An 18,911-nucleotide genomic window follows, 5' to 3' on the forward strand; every position below is an offset into this window, starting at 1 on the left:
GACGGATTCTCTTGCTGCATTGTGAACATTTAATCTGTGAAAACCAGAGGTATGTACGTTACGTGATATATTTTTTCAATCGGTGATTCAAGATAATTCTAGGGCTTGTTAATTTAGAGTAATTCCGTTGCGTATGTAATCGGGTCCGTTCCCTTCACAAACCAATTAAAACAAAAAGCACGTGAATCCAAATTGAACATGGGCAGTAGCACAGGGACCATTTTTAATTTTCCTCTGCCATTGATTTCTTTCATCAATAAAAAAGATGGAAAGTGATGGTCAGCTCTAGCTATCCCCTTTGAACCTTAATCTCAATAATCGATTTGCTTATTCCAATTCAGCACTTGGGAGATACCAAAATACGAAATTTGTCCTGAATTGTGACCAAAAGTTTAGTTTAGGGGCCAAATCTATCACCTGATATGACACAAGGACTGAAATCGAACATGAGCAATAGCATAGGGACTGCTTTTGTAATTTTACCATTAAAGCATTTCATCCCCATAGGCCATAAGGATTGACAAATGCACTGTGATAAATATGGGGATACATTACTAGCAAGTTCGTGTAATAAGTATTGTGCGAAGCAGAATCCGACAATGCAAGAGCCGAAGTTCCGATAGCTCACTTCGGGTGCGGGTAACTACTATACAAGCCTACCTAGCAGTAGATATCCAAAAATGACATCGAATCTATCTTTCCTACTATCACCTTCAAGTTGAGAGAAAAATGTTTTCTTCCTTTTATTTCAAGAAATATCTTGTAGTTTTACATCCGAGAGATCGGATGAAGTAATTTAAGATCCTACTTAGGTCCCACCGGATATGATTGATTAGCTAATGTTTCCAAATTTAATGTTGGTACTTATCTTTTTTTTTTCCCCAAGTCCCCACTTCTTTTTTTCTTTTTCTTTTTTGGTCAAATCCAACTCCACCAAACACAAATCTTGTTAGAATAATTAAAACCCGGAGACGGGCACAGAAAATCCGCATCCAAACACTCCCAATTCGATACGAACAAAGATGGTGTGTGCAGTGCAGCCAACAATTCTCAACAACGCACGAACAAACGCTGCCCTACAAAGCACAACCCAACACAACACCCTCTCCTCCTTATATAACTCTCATCTCTCTCTGTCTCTATCTCTATCTCAGTGTGATTCAATCTTCAGGAATCTCAGATCTCTTTCTCTCGCTCTCTCTCTATATATCTTATTTTGATTTCAATTCTTGTTTTTTCTCTGAGTCGCTCCTCTTTCTCTTTTCTTGGTTCGAATCAATGGCGTCTGCTACTGGAAACTCCATTTGCATGAAGCTCGTTTCGTGCTCTTTGAAGCCGACCCAGGTATTAATTTGTCCTAATTTTTTCCGGGGATTGGTTGATCCCTTGTTACGCGACGAGATCCACTGCAAAGCTTTGATTTTTATTGGTTGCTGTAGATGAGCTCGTGCGGTTTATGTCGCCGTTTGTTCGTTTCAGTGCCTGGTGATTTTTGTTCTGTCTCTGGTCTACGTTGCCCGTGGATGTTGTTGTAGATGAGCCCGCTTGTTACAATGAATCAAGAGTCGAGATTTTTTAACGTTAGGATGTGAGATTTTGACTGCTGGAAATCTGCTGGATTTGTTAATAAAGGAACAGGAAAAATCCCACTTCACCCACAAATCAAGAGTCTGTCTTTGTAATAGAAATGGTTGCATGGGGGACTACTGATTATTCTTGAAGTGCTTATAAATATACACGATATTGTTGTTTAATTCAGCGATGATTAGTGGGTTATGTTTTGTTGATTTTTTGTTGCATTTAAGGATGACCCAGTATTTTATTAGGCGTGTTGGTTGACATAAATGGTGGATATCTTCCTTATGAAGATGAAACTAGTGTTTATATTGTCTGGAGATATTACTTGGAACATGACATGAGAGAGGACAGATTCTATTGTACTATTAATTTCATGACCAAGATTGGCTTGGCACGTTGAGCTGTCTTTAGAGTCTGTTCTGTATGAGACTTGTTCATCCTCTGCCCTTGGTAGTGAAATCTTCATTTCTGTGATTACCACCAACAACTAGAATTGTATAAAAATTAAGGTGAGGTGAAGTTTTCTTGAGAGGCAAATGAATAGAGAAAAGTCCTGGAGGTCAATTCTCAAATCATGAAACAGCCTAGGATTCTTATGTAGCTGATGCTGATGATTTGATGTGATATTGGGTACATATAACTGAAATGGTTTCGTTCATGGAATGCAGCTGTCATTTGGCAATACTGTCTTGTTTTAATTTCCTGCCTTGACATGATATAGAGTCTAATTAACCTCAACTCGTTTTAGCTGACTGTCGTGACAAATCTGGGGTTCATGCTTTAGATAAATACTTCAGGACAAAATTTGGAAAGGTTCTATTTCTTACTTGCTGCTAATATATGTGCCCTGCTCTTTTTTGGTCGCTGGCAATGTCAGTGGCTAACTGAGCCGGCAAGACTTTATGTTAGGCTTGACTTGTTGTTGGTGCATTATTCTTAAGCGTAGATTAATCTATTTTGCATGTGAGGAGATCTGGCTTAATCTTCTCATATTCACTTTTCTTGTTCGGTGCTTTTGTAGCCATCAAACAGCGGAATTTCAAGTCTGAGATCAGTCTCAGTGCCTATCAATACGAAAGGCTATCCATCTCTTGTATCACGCCGAGGTTCATCTCGTATTCAGGTTTTCTGTGCGGTACGTATCACCTACTACTGTCCATTAGCCATGTTTCTATTTGTGGGGATCAATTGTCTACTGGCCATGTTAGTAATAGTATACTTAGAGGGCTCTGAGGCTATCAAGTCCAATGCAATGTAACGATGTTTTTCACTGTTCACTTGCTTTAAATAAATGGAATACGTATGTTGTTATTCCTGGCCTCCAGTAAGATTGTGTTTATCTTGAATTTAGAGGATCTCTTTTGTCCCCTTCTATTAAGTGGAAATAAGATTATATTCATGGGGTTGCCAGATTTTGTGCATTGTGGATATTCAAGTTGTTCACTGGTGTCCTGTTGGTGGCTGTGAAATCTAGTCACTTGTACTTGTCAATTCCGTGTTCATGTAAATTGGTGCATCATGTTACTATAAGTTCAGTTTTTTAAGTCTCAATTTATTAACAGGCCAAGCCCGAGACAGTGAACAAGGTCTGTGCAATAGTGAGGAAGCAGTTGGCACTGCCAGATGACTCTGCTGTTACAGGAGAGTCTAAGTTTGCTGCACTTGGAGCTGATTCTCTCGATACGGTACATCTCCACTAACTTCTAGTATGGTTTCTTCACTTCAAATCCGAAATTGAATGAAGGATGATCCCTTCGACCTTGTTAGTAGACATTAGTGCCATTGGCACCATTTCATCCCGACACTTGTCGTGCTTATTACTTGCATCATGCGCATTAACGTTAGCTTTCTTGCACTCCCCTTGGGGTTGTCTACTTATTATTGGACAATTAGTGAAGTGGTCGCGTAAATATTGAGAGACTAGAAACCCATGGCATTGGATGGCTATAAAATTGGTAGTGGCGATGATTATCTCTTGAACAACTCCAATAGTTAGTCAGTTCTTAACTAGGAAACGGAACTTACATAGGCAAGGGTCCAAATCAGATCCTACAAGATAATTGTCAAGTGTAAGTTGTTCTCGTATCTCAAAATGCCTCTCTACTCTACAATGACATTCCCTCTCGGATAAGATGGTTATGCTAAAAGACCTTTACTGTATGTATATGTATTGTGTGGGCTCTGTCGTGATAGCTTTTTGTGGCTCGCTGAGTTGTTTTGGGTTCAGGTGGAGATTGTGATGGGGCTTGAGGAGGAATTCGGGATCAGTGTGGAGGAAGAGAGTGCTCAGAGCATCACCACTGTCCAAGAGGCTGCTGATATGATTGAGAAGCTCATTGAGAAAAATGCTGCTTAAAAAGAAAATTAGCTTTTAAGACTCCCCTAAGAACCAAGTACACTTTCATGAAGATGTTGTTGGTGACTCGTGTGGCTTTGCCATAGTTGAGGAGGACTCCCTACTTAGTAGATGAATTTGCAAGTTTTGCATGGGATTTTTCATTCTAAGTTATTGTTTTTGGCCTGAAATGGAACTTGCTGCTTGTGCATTGGGTTGTCTTTTTCATTCATCAGCATCCACTGGCATTGGGTTCATCAAGCATGTCCATGAGCCATAGGTCTTTAAAACTCGTTTTTAACCATCTCATGCTCTTAATGCTATAATGATCAGCACGTTTCGAGCTCCTAGACTTGCTCGGATTTCGACCCGAGCCTTGTTGGCTCAAAGCACAGTCTAGTCGGACTCCGATGAGACTCAAAGCACAATATCGCTTTTGAGCTGATAGGCAGCTTAATGAGCGGCACTTGTGCAATGAAATGTTGCCCTGCTCTGTCCTCTGCTTTCGACATGGAAATACGATTACATGTTCGGCATAGCTGGACCTTCTATGATTGCCCACAATTATCAAGATTCAAACTTTTGCCGGCCAACGAGGGTTAATGATGGAGTAAGGCAAGAGGGGAATTGAGTGTTTTTCTCCTTCCCCGCAGGTACATTAAATCAATTGGTTGATAAAAAGCATACATCTTGCATAACTGAACTAGCCATATGCCGTGACGAAAGGTCAGACAGTCTTCTTACCATCGGTTTAGGTTTGAGATGATTTCTCTTTTGAATGGATTGTAAATTCTCTCTAAAAGAGAGAAAAAAACGGACTATAGGTTTTATCTCGTGAAATTTTGTCTAATATTTCACCTCGCTCAAAAAAAAAAAAAAAATCGTGTGATTCTTAAGGTTGACGCAGTTGGTAAGGATCTCGAGTCTCAGAATTGGAGACCCCTTGTTGATATCTCATCAATTGCATATAAGCTATTATGGGTTAAGGCCACCTCCTGCATAATCAAAAGCTAGCCTCAGTTGGTATATTAGGCTTGCTAGGTACTATCAGTGTTCAGGGGGTTCAAGTGATTGGGGGTGGGATCTGATTTTCGCACCCTTGCCTCTGAAATATGGAAAAGAGAGAGAATTTGGGTAATTTTGTAGGGCAAACAAGGCGGACTAACAGAATTGGGAACCATCCGAACCGAACTGAACTAGTGATTTTTCGTCCGATTCCCAATTTCTGGGTGGGACCAGACCGAACCGAAAGCCGATCACCCATGTAATTTTGTGATCCTCTAAACCTATGGTCACACACATAATACATGTATATGTCCCACATTGTGTTCCTACTGCTACCTCTTTCACATGACATTTTCCATTGGCCTGTGCAATAATGCAACTAGGCCCTAAAGGCTAAATCGTAGTATACTTCATGGGATCACATGACCACCGACTTCTTTTTAGACTCTGAAGTAGAACTATTAATAAAATCACGGTCAAATCCATTTTACCTAAGCCTTGAATTATCACTCTAATCATTGCACCAAAACCACTTTGATTAGGTAATTCCCCCATGTGACTGGCTCCCCCCCTGCTTTATCTGGTCCACACCTAAATTCACCCTCGCTTTCTCCCTTTGCTCGCAAATAATGACCCTCGGAAATGCTAGCAAAATTCACTACAAAATGCAAATTTCGCCTCGAGAACCGCGAAATCTCGGATTTTTCGATTTCTTTGATAATACAAGTGGACTTAGTTCGGTGCGCGAAAATTAGCCCGACACCACCTCGTCGCTACCGGAAGGAATTACGTGGTTCGACAAACGCCGTGGAACTCTCTTGTCCTAAATGAGTGCAAATTACTGCACGAGAGAGAGTGTGAATGTATACAAAATCAGAATTACATCGTAGAATGATGAATGTGATCGCTTTCGTTGAGCAGCTACCATACCCATATAAATTTAATTTTCCTAGTAATTACCCAAAAAGAGGAAAAAGAAGCTCACATTTCCAGAAGCTGCATTGCCCAAAATGCTGCCCACATAGGAAATGCAACCGCGTTCTTGGCTTCAATTGGCTTTGTGCGAATTGCTGAGGAAGCCATCAACGGGTCCTCCGGCGCCACTGCGGAGCCCGGGCCGAGAGGGGCGTCGTCCGGGTTCGGCGGGCTCGGGTTGGAGGGGATGGTGGGCACGGAGGAGGAGCTGCCGGAGGCCGGCGCGGCGCCCCCCGGGGAGGGCAGAAGAGGGGCGATGTCCGGGGAGAGCTCTTGGAAAGGAGGCACGAGAGGGTCCGATGGCAGCGGCGGCGAGGACGAGATCGCGGTGGTGGCGGGGGTCCCCGAACTGAGCTCGGAAGAGAGAGATTGCGAAGGCGGAGCCATGAGGGACACAATGATTGCCGACGCGAGCCAAGAAGACGCCATTCTAATGATCAAGAAATGATGCCTTTTCTTGAACATCGTTAGGCTATGGAGAGTGTTCAGTCGTTTCTTTTTCTCCTTTGAGTTTTTGAGTTTTGGGAGCGCCTGTGGGGTTTTAAGTCATGATGATTTTCAAAAAAAAAAAAAAGGATCTGTGTGACCGGAGGGTGGGGGCAAGGCGCCACGTGGCGGGAGATCATTGGGCTGTGATGGGAGGACACAGGTTGGCTAGGTTTTTGAGAAAAGAGACAAGGATGGAGAGGGTGGTGGACTTTCGTTGTGATTTGGTGTGGGCTAAGCAATGCGGACGATTTGATTCTCTCTCTCTCTCTCTCTCTCTCTCTCTAACTCTACACGTGACCCGTGATGAGAGAATTTAGTCCAAAAGGATTCGTTGGATCGTGGGATGTTGTCGGAGAGTTTGTCGCTTCTTGCATGGTCATCATGTAATCTCATCCATGTTGACAGATCCAAGTTGCTGCACCTAGTTTGGGAAGCATGCGTCGATTATAAGGCTAGTCCGTGATTAAAAAGACAAGCTTTGAGAAAAATTACCGAGGAGCTTTGATTAGGCAAGATCTATAAGCCACGTCCACCACTTTGATGCCACTCCATTTGGGATAGCCCCCTTAGTCCGACTATCATGTCTCATAAAGCTTATGGTAATCTAAAACTCGATTCCTATAATGATTTGAGTGAAAAATTTTCCTTTATGGAAAGTGAATTGGTGTGAAAACATCTATCAATCATGCAATTGAGTGTGTATACAAACATAATTCAACATCCTTCATTGTTCTACTAGTAGCAACTTTTTACTTATGCATGGTTCTCTCTCTTAGAGAAAGTAAGCCCTCTCTAAGGAGAGCAAGAAGGGAGCCATGGCTTCCCCTTCCTCCTCGCTCTCTCCCTTGTCCCTCGTCATCTTCACTCGATTCGGTTGCACTAGTCTATGCCGACGACCACAGAGACCCTTGACTTGAATTGAAGGTTTCGATCCCAATGCCCTCCGCTCCCCTTTCATCCTCTTCAATACTCGACCCACCCCGTGTTGATTTTGCTTGCAAATGCACCATACTTAAAGAGAAAGATCTCTACTCGAAATACAATGGATCGTGGCCATCGATCAACTATATTAGTGTGTTAAGAAGCAATTCAGGCAAATGAGATGTAACTAAGGTATGAGCTAACACAACCTTTTGAGCTTTCGAAACAACCCTGCTCGTCAACTCCTTTAAGTTTTTGGGCCACACAAGCGATATAATACTAATTTTCACTCAATCGAAAATCGTGGATCAAGAAGCTAATCGTCCTTACTAAACGTGTCAAATCAAACAATTCAAAATTAAAATACCCGATACATATAGTTCACAATCAGTAGCAATGACCAATCAATCCAAAATTACATACGTCCAGACAAAGTACCTGTAGGAATGTTCACCATTTATTGTCTACCTAATTTACAGTGTGGGGATCCATAGGATCCATAGGACGCCACTCAATAATGAAGGCGGCGACTAAGAAAATGTACCGCCGCGAATCAAGGGTTCCACCGAACCTATCCATGAACAGACAAAATCCGACCCACAGTTAAAGACAAATAAGAAAGAGCAACCAATTTCAAATTAAACTTTTCCAGGAGCATTAGACCGAGCCTCGCACTGGGAAATAAAAATTCGAAAATATGAAAAATCAATATGTATATGCTTTTTACAAAATCTATGAGACGGATGAATCGGTCATTTTTTATGGGTCGAAAATACGTATACCCCAAATTAACCAATTTTTGTGTAACGACATATACTCAATCCAATCCGACCCAACTCGACCCGATCATGACCTGATCGAATCCATTCCTAATAAGGGCTCCAATACTTAGCAATCTTTCTTCCCATAATATGAAAAGTTCTTCGTGTACTTATAAGCTTGAGTAGCTTGAGTAACCAAGTCAAGATAAGTCAGAAAAATTCTACATTCGCACATAAATTAATGTCTCGCACCAACTTTGGAAGCAAGGATAGTGACAACATCGACCGAGGGAAGCAACAATTAAATCTTGTGGGGTCGAGCGTGGGCATACGTAGGTCTACTGCTTTTGCGTATTGTTTTCACCAAACAATAAATGTCGAGCATACCAGCCAAGAGCGTTGCACGAAGACACGATATCAATCTATACTAGAGAGAATTACAAAGATGGAACATTTGAGCAAATTGCACATTTTTTTTTTTTTTTTTGTATCTGGCATTATGGTTCTGGTCTCAATTACGAGAGTTCTCGAGTTCGATTTTCGGCGATGCTTCATTTGAGCGAAACACTTCAATCTTGGATTGAACCACGGAAAGTTGATGAAAAGTTCATTTAGTCATCCACAAATATAAAACATCACTAGAATAATAAGAACCGTAAGTTTAATTACAACAGAATAATAAAACAGCAAAAAAATACTTTTGAAGTAATAGATTTTTTTTTTTTTTGTAAGGATTTGAAGTAATAGATTCGAGTTGCCAAAACCTAAGAACGATGGATAATCAATATTTTTCAGTTAATTTTGGGTGATTCAGTTTGGGATTTTTTTTTTTTTTTTTGTATAGTCCTATCCTATCCTAGGGGTGTCAATGGTTCGGGACCCGGCCCAAGCCGGCCCGAAACCGAACAGTACCAAACCCGATCCGGCCTCGAACCCTCTTCGGGTTGAGTCGGGTAAGTTTCTTTTTTTTTTTTCCTTTTTTGAATCAAAATCACTTGATATGTTCGTTGAATAAAAGAATATAAAAAATAAAAATGAAAATAAGATAAATTTAAAAAAAAACGTGGGTGAAAAAAAAAAAGCTGGAACCGGGCTGACCCAACCCGGCCTGATCCTAATAGTGCTAAGCCAGCCCGAAAGGCCTAAAAATTAGGGTGAATTTTCAGGCACGGTCGGGCTAGCATGGGTTGTTTTGACACTCCTATCCTATAAGCCACACTGTGTGCGCTATGTATATGCTCCCTCCTCATGCATCCCCACCCCACTATTCATAAAGGTGGGAATTCGAAGCCCCCCACCTCTCTCTTCCCATTTGAGAAGAATGGCAAACAATCCTAAGTGGTTAATTCAATTTGGAATTTAAAAGGTCGTTTTTTCGATGGTTTTCCTTAATAAGTGGGTTTTTCCTCGTTTAACTAAAATTTGTACTTTTTCTTTTCTTATCGATTCAAGTCATAGAATCGATATCGGACAGAAACCCATTTGTTCTTTTGCGTTGTTGTGATTGAAACCATGGATAATACTATGAGATTAGAGCATAATAGCACAAGTTCAAAAGGAAGGGCCTTAAATTGACAATCTAATCTGTTAATTTATTAGATTCTCTAAGGCAATGGGCTATTTGTGAAATGCACCGGACTCAAATTTACTCCACGAAAGTCTTTAGGACTTATGATGTACCTTTCCCCCTGCTGATCTTGTAGTACTATGAACGTTTTAGAATGAAACTACCATTAGGTAAATAGAATTAGCATACAAAATGGCAATATGAGATTCTAATCTACCGATAAAAGATGCGTAACAATATGCCGTGTACGCAGTTTTCCTTTATCGTCGTTCTTAATATCAGTCCATTCCTAGTTTTTTCAAATTAATTTGTTATGCCAAAACATCCATCATAAGTCGATCACTCAATGATTTTTAGCTAGCGGAGTAGATGTGGGAACTTACTTTGTTGGTCGAGAAAACATTGGCCCAATTAAAAATGTAGGCGTAATCAAGTCTAGTTTCTTTTTATTTTGGTCAAAATAACATTTCATTCACTTCCTCAATCGAAATAAAAGAGAGAAACATTTCAATTCAAAAAGTATAAGTTCAAACCAAGATAAATCCCAAATAATTTCTAGCCAAAACAAGCTCCAAATAACTAGAAAAATCAGTAGAACAAGAAAGCTCCAAATAATCAAAGAAATAATCAAAACAAGGTTATAGGTCGCATGCTCAAAGAGCGCACTTATAAATTCTTCACACCAAAATCGGCGGCCAATTACCGAATCCGTTTTCGATAATGGGCACACACCGAAAACTCTATCTGATGCTATAGCTTTGACTTTCAGCAGCGCGTGCCTATGATTGGCGTCCCCTACACTATTCTGAGCAGAGTACAAAAGTTTTTTTTAGTTGGAAAGAAGAATAAAAAGGTTGAACGAGCATAGATCCAACACATATGATAGCAAAACCTTCACGAAGCTCCGCTTATCTCATTCAAAATTGAACTTGTTCACCAACGAAATTCGAGGAAAGCAAAATCCCGAAACATACATGCAAAAAAACCCTAAATCTAGAGTAGATCGGGATAAAAATCTCTTCGAAACGGGAGAGAGACTTTTAGATCTAGATGAAATCGGAAGAGAAAACCTCTCGAACGTGAGAAAAATAAGAAAAGAAAATAAAGAACTAAAACAATCTAAGAAGAAGGGAACGGAAGAGAGATATCTTGCTCAAACCCTCCCCTTCATGGAGGTTGAAGAAGAAAGCCTTGTGTAGATAAGAAGAAAAGAGAACTAGGGCAGGTAGAGTTCGGTTGATATTATGTCGAAGTTGAGCTCGACTTGACTCGCATGTTGATGCGCAAAACTCAACTCGACTTCGATGGATTATTACAATTTATGTTAGAGCTCAACTCAATTTAAAATCGAGATACTCAACTCAACTAAGATCATTTATAAAGGTACTCAAGCTCGACCTTAATAAAGCTCGAATAATATGGGTATGCTAGATAATATCGAGGTTATTCATGTTTATTTTCAACTTATAGTAATCTATTTATAGAAATAGTATAAGCTTGATTACGCTCGCGAGCCTATCGAGCTAAAAACCAATGAACTTGGGTTGATAAGATATTTGAGTAGCTCAAACTCGACCTTGACCCAATATCAAACGTGTCGATCACTTGTACCATAATAAAGCTCGAATAATATGGGCCTGTTAGATGATTTTGAATAAGCTATTTACAAAAATAATATAAGCTTGATTAGGCTCGCCTACCTATCGAGCTAAAAACCGATGAGCTTGGGTTGATAAGATACTTGAGTAGCTCAAACTCGAGCTTGACCCAATCTCAAACTCGAGCTTGACCCAATATCAAATGTGTCGGATCATTTGTACCACTAGTACCTTAATTCAATTTCACTCGTAATTAGGGCGAATTATTCGCAAAAATAATATAAACAAACAAGATATGGACAATGATTCAAAACAAAAGGAAGGGGGCATTCCGAGAATTGAACTCGGGACCTCTCGCACCCTAAGCGAGAATCATACCACTAGACCAAATGCCCTCTTTTGTCGTATGGAATTTCCCAGTAATATATAACGATTAAGTTACGTACATTTTTCCCTTTCCCATAGCGAAAAAGACACACTGCGAATCCCCTGGTGAGGAAAGGAAGCATTCCCTCCAAAATTGCCTCCACTCTCGTTTTCCCTCCAACTTCCTCTAAACCCTAGTCTCCCTCTCTCTCTCTCTCTCATACTGATCATCGACGCAGACCATTGAGTCCTCCGGTTCTCGGCCGTGAGCCCAATCCGATGAAGTTGACGTGTTCTTGCGGTTGAAGCGGAGAAATGACCTCGGTCGGCGACGGCAACGGCAACGGCGGAGAACCCAGTGCGCCGATTCCCAATGCCAATTCCATTCCTACTGGAACCCTGCCTTCCGATCGCGAATTCTCACGCTCTCCGTCCCCCGGTAAGCCAAAAAAACCTTCATTTGTGGTTGCGGACTGTTCTGTGAAAGTATTGTGAGGAGTTATGAAATTTTGCAACTCCATGCGTACAGGTTTCGCTGCTTTGCTTCCAAATTTGCGGATGATTTTCTCATTTTGAATGTGTTTCAGCACGATTTTTCTAAATTGTGAGCAATATTTGGGAAAAAAACATCTCTTTGCTTCTATACAATTGTTCGGAGGACCTCGTTGAGTTGGATTTTCTTGGCAGGGTTGTCCCTAGTTCTCAAGGAAAAGTGAAGTTTATAAACTGATTGGTTATGGCAGTAAATTAGGGGATGCGTCTGCGTGTGAATGTGTTTCGTCATGATTGTTTCAGTTGTGTTATCTGAGCTGCTCTGATATGCTTTGTTGCTGTTGACAGAATCAGGTGACATGATGGAAGGAGAGACCTTGGACGAGCTTTATGTAGAAAGCACAATGCAGTTCGATGATACTGCCCCATTAGATGGTGCATTTGAGACTCAGATCCTAGATACCGGTGGAGAGACCCAATTGGTCGATTTTGGCGGTGAAACTCAAGTAATTGAGTGCGAAGATGGCATCGGGAATGTTGAGACACAGCTCTTATTAGATGCATGTGATACTCAAATTGCCTTTGATAGTCATAGTGAAGATACTGGGGGAACTGAAGTCCTGGGTTCTGATGATGAGATATCAGATGGTGGTTTGCACGGAAAAGGTGGTTATTCTAGAGATGAGAAGAAGATGTCCTGCAGTTCTCTTAGCAAGGATAGCGAGACCAGGGAGCAATCCACTGCTTTAACCGATGAACCGTGCAGTTCAGGTGAGCTTGTTCAGATTCTACCTGAGCATTACGTCTAATTGCTTTTGTAATCTATGCAAATGACTTTATACTTTTTATGGCCGTCTCTTCTGCCTAGTTGCTTGGTGGATTTGTTTTTGTTTATTGCATTTCATGGATTCTTTGTTGGTTGGGAAATCATCCCAGAAATATCATCATTGTGAAGATTGATGCAGGGAGACCTTTTACTGGATGCTCATTTAGATATATTATCTTGTGTACTTGCCCACTTTGAAAACCTGCTAGTTCAGCAATGAATCCACTTAATAGCTGTGTCTTGTTTTCTCTTGAGTTTTATCATTTCCTCTTGAGTCTGGCATTCTGTTGTTGCTTAGCTTTTATTTCTATTGTACCACCATGGTATGAAGGTACCGCAACATAGGTGGTGAGCCGCATGTTTTCACTCTCACGCGGAAACCTTACATGCTATTTTCCTTGTAAAACAAATCGCATAGGTGAAATTTGTGTCTGGCAATGAATTTAACCCCTGCCAAGAATGACAATCAGCTTTTTAAGATTCCTGGCTTTCGCTTTTGAGTGAATTATTTGCGTTGCCGTCATCACTTCTCCTTGTTATGGTGTGCCATGTCAAACAGTATTAATATTCTTTTTGCTGGAATGTCTGATAGTATTCTTGAGACTGGAAAGATGATTGATTAACCCTCTTTGCTTGGCAGGGAATTGTAATTCCAAAATGCCAATTTCCAGCTTAGGTCCTTATAAGTATGGTTGAATACTAAATCGGTGAATGTTCCGTTGCAGCTTTTCTTTAATAATTATTCACTTCCATTATGGTGCACCTGTGTTGTTCTCTGCCATTTCAGATCTTGATCATCTGTGCCAGTGTGATACAGATTAGGAAATTGTTCCTCTTTCGAACTTGATGTCTTAGTTTGTTAATAATGGTTTATCTTATGGTATGTCAGTGCTCCTTTCATGTAATTGTTGCAGTGCTTCCTTGTTCTTTATCCTGTTCTTATCTTGTTTAGGTGCTGTCAGAAGGGGATTTACTTCAATTCGTGTGGCATCTCTCCGAGCATCTGGTTTAGCTGCTCGCAGCATGTACCTGAACGGTGCTAGCAGTTTGTCATGTTCTCTGCTGAGCACGAGGCAGTCTTCAGAAGAACAGGCTAGTGATGATAATGGGGCATCTTTCCGCGGTGCTTATATCAAATCCGGTGAAGAATTTGATCAGGAATGTGATGCTCAGACTTCTCTTGAGATTTCGAAGATGGAACATGGGAAGAAGTGCAAAATAGGGAGTGGTGCTGTTAGAAGACTCTTTGCAGAGGATGTTGTTGACAACATGCCTGATGAGACATCTGACTTGAAGGAAGTTCCTCTTGGAAATGATCAACTTGCTGGATTAAGCTATGTAGAATCTCAAGAACCAGGAGATCTTTCACAGGCAAATGCACTTGATTTTGTTGACAGGTTTCTGAAGGACAATGTTGAGCAACTTCATGAAGAGCTTGACTTTGGAAAGACTGTTGGAAGAAAACCATTATCAATCACGAGTGCAAAAGGGCCACAGAATTTGGCCAAGAGTGCAAGTAGAATAACTGTAAGAGCTGAGGTTTTTGACTGGGATGATGGACGCGAGGATGAGGGTGGTGGAGATATTTTCTGCAGGCGGAAGGAAGATTTCTTTGATGGTGGGAGCAGTAAGTGCAGATCCATAACCTTGCCCAGGAAGCACAGAAACAGAAAACAAGATGGTAATGGAGATAAGGAGGAACCATCGAGTGCTCCCTGCACAACAACTGGCGTACTTCATTCTGATTCAGAAGCAATTCTGAGAATGGGTGGAAAATGTCAGATGATGGCCAAAGAGGCTGAAATGAATCATAAAAGGGATCTTACAAGTCAGTTGGATGAACAATCTAAGATAGATTCAAGAGACGACTTGGAGGCAATTACTGGTGATGCTTGTGTGCCAGACATGCCCAGTGTAGGCTTTGACACTCAACTGGCTGCAGAGGCTATGGAAGAATTATGCCAGGGGGAGGCCCTTCCTAGGGAGGATAATTGTGATATCAGCATTTCTACAAGAAAGTTGAGGAGCACAAACAGAGATTATAATGAACAAATTAAGAAGTCGGCCATCACACTGCAGAAGCATTCTAAGGATAAGGAGACTTGCCACAGACCAGGAGACAAAACTCGCAAGTTGGAGATGACTGGCCTTACTGCCAATAGGAACAAAAAGTCGAATAAATTGCCTTCCAAGAACTTACAGCCTAAAAACAGGGAATCTCTTCGAAGACGCCAAGCTGGTGAGTTTGGTAAGCAGGGTGTCACCAGAACATCGAATGTAGGTACTTTCGCCAGCAAGCAGCAATTACTAGGCGAAGTTGGTTTATTTACACCCATTGCTAGTCGAACCAGATCTTCCTCAGCAGTAAATCACGTGCAAAGGACGGAAAGTTTATTATGTAACCACAAGAAAGCAACAGACGGTGCAGAGAATGTTGGGGTCTGTAAAAGGAAAAGAAGCAACCGAGAAAGAAGAAGTAGCAAAAAAAGTGAAGATGATTCAATGGTCAAGGCTAAAGGAAATTCACTGGAGCAATTCCTTGCAGTAGAAAGCAGCAAGAGGTCTGTTAGACAAAAACGGATAAAAACTGATGCAACAAGTAAGGGTGATCTGGAAGTACAGTTGCCTACTCGAAATCCTGAAGCAGGACCAGAGAATGGCACTAGTGAGAGCACTTCGTTCAAGTTGAATAGGGAACTGTTGGCTGAAAGGTCAAATATGACTGACGCGATTCGGCAGTCTGAGACAAAAGGAGATGTTGGTGCTACATCATCCACTCAGAATATGGAAGCAAATGCCATGTTAGATCACACTCCAAGGGAAAAATGTAATGTAAATTCAGCTCGTACTACTCCTCTTAGCTGTTCAACGCCCTTCAACGATGCTTCGCCAGTTTGTGTGGGAAATGGCTATATGAATCCATCATGCAAGAAGAACCTTTCGAGATCATACCTCAGGAATGAAATTAAGAGCTTAAATGCATCAGGACCAGAACCTTCTTCAGCATATAAGGATATGCGGAAGAGGAGAGACATGAGTGATATTTGTGTCTTGTACAGCCACCACTTGGATGATGACATTGTCAAGCAGCAGAAAAAGGTATTAGCTGTGATTTTCTGATTTTTTTGCAAGGAATCAAATTTTGTTTAAGCTGTGTCTTATGCTTCTCTTCTACAGATTTTGGCTCGTCTAGGAGCTTCTGCAGTGTCTTCTATTGCTGAAGCGACACATTTCATAACAGATGAATTCGTGCGTACAAGAAATATGTTAGAAGCAATTGCTTCTGGAAAACCTGTAGTTACCCATTTATGGCTTGAGAGTTGTGGACAAGCTAACTGCTTTCTCGATGAGAGAAATTACATACTAAGAGATGCTAAGAAAGAGAAGCAATTCGGCTTTAGTATGCCTGTTTCATTGGCACGCGCATGCCAGCATCCACTTTTACTGGTAAGAGTTGATTCGTCTTTATCTAGGACACTATAGGATCGTAATTATTTTGTCGGCACATTCAAATTAGTATCTCTGCAGGGCCGAAGAGTTTTGATCACCCCAAATGCAAAGCCTGGTAAAGACATAATATCAAGTCTAGTGAAAGCAGTTGGTGGCCAAGTATGTAGTACATATCTTCTCTGAAGCATTTATTATTTACAAGATGGTAATGTCAGTTCAATTCTCATGTTATGCTGACTTTTGAATGACTTCAGCCGGTAGAGAGAATTGGAAGATCTGCTGTGAAAGATGATAAAGTATTGGATGATTTGTTGATTTTATCCTGTGAAGACGACTACGACATGTGCCTTCCTTTCCTTGAGAAAGGTTAAGAGTGATGATTTTATTGAATTGTCCTTGTCCGTTTAAAAAGCAAAATATAGAGGCTTGACTATGTTCTCTTTGTACATGCAGGAGCAGCAGTATATAGTTCAGAGCTGCTGCTGAATGGAATAGTTACTCAAAAGCTGGAATACGAAAGGTGAGTTTCCTCAAATCTACTGCCCTGAACAAAGATGATTTGTTTGTGTGCAAGAAAGTTAGAGGGTGTTTTTTTCATCTGTCTTAGAATTTCTTTAGTCAACTAACTTCAACTGTCTACGTCACAAAGATGAAGGCCGGGCTCTGCTGTAGATTCTTGTTCTTTCATCTGTTTGACGTCATTCTATTGTCTGTATATCAATTATTTAAGTAGAGAACTTGCAATGAGTACTGAATTGCTTTACATGATTGCAGGCACCGTCTCTTTGCAGATCATGTTAAAAGAACTCGCTCTACAATTTGGCTGAAAAAAGATGGTAGCAATTTTGTTCCTGTAACCAAGCATAAATAGAAGGGGTAAGCCTCTTCTGTTCTAACGCCTGCATGCATTGGCCTTGGCTTGATACCGTAGCTATGCAGTGTTTGTACATAGTATGCTGACTGAGTTCATACATGGTGTTCGAATGAAATTATTTATTTGTCTAGAACACTCTAATACTGAAGGGGGAGTTTAGGGCTACCATTCAATTGATTCTTTCTTGTTTTGCAATGAAATGGATTCTAAAGCTGCTGTCAAAATGGACTGCAATGAAAAAGAAAAATCCTACTTTTACTGGAATTACACTGTTAAATTTCCTGCAGCTTTTACTTAAATTTTCGGCATTCCTAAAGATGAAAAGATTGGAAAGTGTCAATTTCTTATGGTGTTTATTGAACTGTTGAAGATTATATTGGAAAACTCTTTTTTGGCCCCGGATTCCAAGTAATTGTTCATGAAAAGATAGTCCAATCTACATACCATTTGGCAGGTAAGAGTTTAAGCTGCCTATCCAATTCCAGTTAATGAGTAAGATAGCCGTTCTCATTGGATGGTACTTTTAGGTATCATTTTTTTTTTTTTTTTTTTTGGTAAGGTAAGTATATATTGATCTTTCAAAAAGCTAGGTACAAGAAAACCGGACATAAAAACCATGAACTCAATATGGCACATCAAGTGACATAGGGAGTTCAACGGTGAACCGGCCGCAAGATATTTAGGTATCATTTGGATTCATTTAACTTCATTAGAAACTGAATGTTGTTTTGTGGATAGGTCGTGCTGGAGAGCGACAATTCGTAATAACATGAACATGACGAACTTATTGAGAGACCCTCAAAATTTGACAAGATACAGACACAAGTTAACTTGAAATTGATGTGGACTTGACATGTTTTGATGCATATTAATAAAATAAGCGGTTTATCCTTGCTTGGGATGAAATTTGCTGTTCTGCTTCGGTCTGATTTGAACCGACGTAACATCCAAAGCCATGGCATGAATTTCCGACCCTTCTAATTCTAGGTACGTTCTTGTGAAAGCCCTTCCAATCTGCTTTTTTTTTTTTTTAATCATGAATTGAATTTTTACAAAATTATTGAACGATTGCGACGGGAGGTATGGAACACTTTGGTGCTGTACCGTTGTAGGTCGAATCGATTTGCTTCTCAAGGCATCTAACTTATCACTTAGTCATTCATGGATGGACTTTAAGGCTATTTGGCTGATCCATCTCGTTCCGTTTAATCCCAGCGAAATCCAATAAAGGCGTTGATACTTTATTTTCTCTTCCTTCCTTCTTCTCTTCAGAATTTCAAATGAGACTTTGCAATGTAACTGAAAATTATTTGGAGAATCAAATTCTTTAGCTAATACACAATTTCGCGTAATATGCGCCTCATGAAGTGAATGCCATATGACGCCTGCGCAAGTCCGAGAAACAAATTAACTTATGATTGTGAACAATTCCCCATCAATTCAGTAGATGAGACGTGCGTAGAAGCTTCGATGAAGGTGAACTTCATTTTCCAACCGAAGGTTCCTCATAACAATTTGAAAGTTATTCTTGTTGTCTTTTGTTAATTTAGGACAAGTTAAACAACTAGTGAAGCATCCAAATTTTACCCTCCGAACCAAAATCTTTTATAGGAAATGGTGCCTAATCTCCTCTTCACATTGCTAATCTATGAGGCATATATATGATCTCTCTCT

General features: G+C 40.5%; 3 protein-coding genes and 1 non-coding gene across 6 annotated transcripts; 2 read left to right on the forward strand and 2 right to left on the reverse strand.

The window, feature by feature from the left end:
* The first annotated feature begins 1,060 nt into the window (after positions 1 to 1,060).
* LOC115748515 (acyl carrier protein 1, chloroplastic-like) lies at positions 1,061 to 4,124 on the forward strand. Its single transcript, XM_030685014.2, has 4 exons — positions 1,061 to 1,344; positions 2,600 to 2,713; positions 3,141 to 3,263; positions 3,806 to 4,124. Exons 1-4 carry the CDS (start codon positions 1,279 to 1,281, stop codon positions 3,932 to 3,934), a joined length of 432 nt encoding a protein of 143 aa, XP_030540874.1. The 5' UTR covers positions 1,061 to 1,278; the 3' UTR covers positions 3,935 to 4,124.
* A 1,632-nt stretch (positions 4,125 to 5,756) lies between these two features.
* Positions 5,757 to 6,410, reverse strand: LOC115748485 (classical arabinogalactan protein 27-like). The gene has a single exon (XM_030684985.2). The coding sequence runs from the start codon at positions 6,356 to 6,358 to the stop codon at positions 5,900 to 5,902; it is 459 nt and encodes a 152-aa protein (XP_030540845.2). The 5' UTR covers positions 6,359 to 6,410; the 3' UTR covers positions 5,757 to 5,899.
* A 5,142-nt stretch (positions 6,411 to 11,552) lies between these two features.
* TRNAP-AGG lies at positions 11,553 to 11,624 on the reverse strand. Its single transcript has one exon. It is a non-coding gene; the product is annotated as a tRNA-Pro (tRNA).
* Positions 11,625 to 11,718: 94 nt separating this feature from the next.
* Positions 11,719 to 18,644, forward strand: LOC115748487. Of its 3 annotated transcripts, XR_007198650.1 has the most exons (10): positions 11,719 to 12,034; positions 12,436 to 12,858; positions 13,866 to 16,012; positions 16,091 to 16,360; positions 16,442 to 16,522; positions 16,618 to 16,729; positions 16,817 to 16,883; positions 17,138 to 17,239; positions 17,608 to 17,691; positions 17,976 to 18,644. XR_007198650.1 is itself a non-coding variant. In XM_048280143.1 (9 exons), exons 1-8 carry the CDS (start codon positions 11,911 to 11,913, stop codon positions 17,232 to 17,234), a joined length of 3,321 nt encoding a protein of 1,106 aa, XP_048136100.1. In that variant the 5' UTR covers positions 11,719 to 11,910; the 3' UTR covers positions 17,235 to 17,239; positions 17,976 to 18,643. The 3 variants fall into 3 exon arrangements, 2 of the variants coding, with proteins under 2 accessions (XP_048136100.1, XP_030540846.1); XM_048280143.1 differs by lacking the exon at positions 17,608 to 17,691 and having other exon boundaries at positions 17,976 to 18,643; XM_030684986.2 differs by lacking the exons at positions 17,608 to 17,691; positions 17,976 to 18,644 and having other exon boundaries at positions 11,720 to 12,034; positions 17,138 to 17,434.
* The last annotated feature ends 267 nt before the right edge of the window (positions 18,645 to 18,911 follow it).

This window comes from Rhodamnia argentea, chromosome 6, assembly GCF_020921035.1.
Source record: "Rhodamnia argentea isolate NSW1041297 chromosome 6, ASM2092103v1, whole genome shotgun sequence".
NCBI lineage: Eukaryota > Viridiplantae > Streptophyta > Magnoliopsida > Myrtales > Myrtaceae > Rhodamnia > Rhodamnia argentea.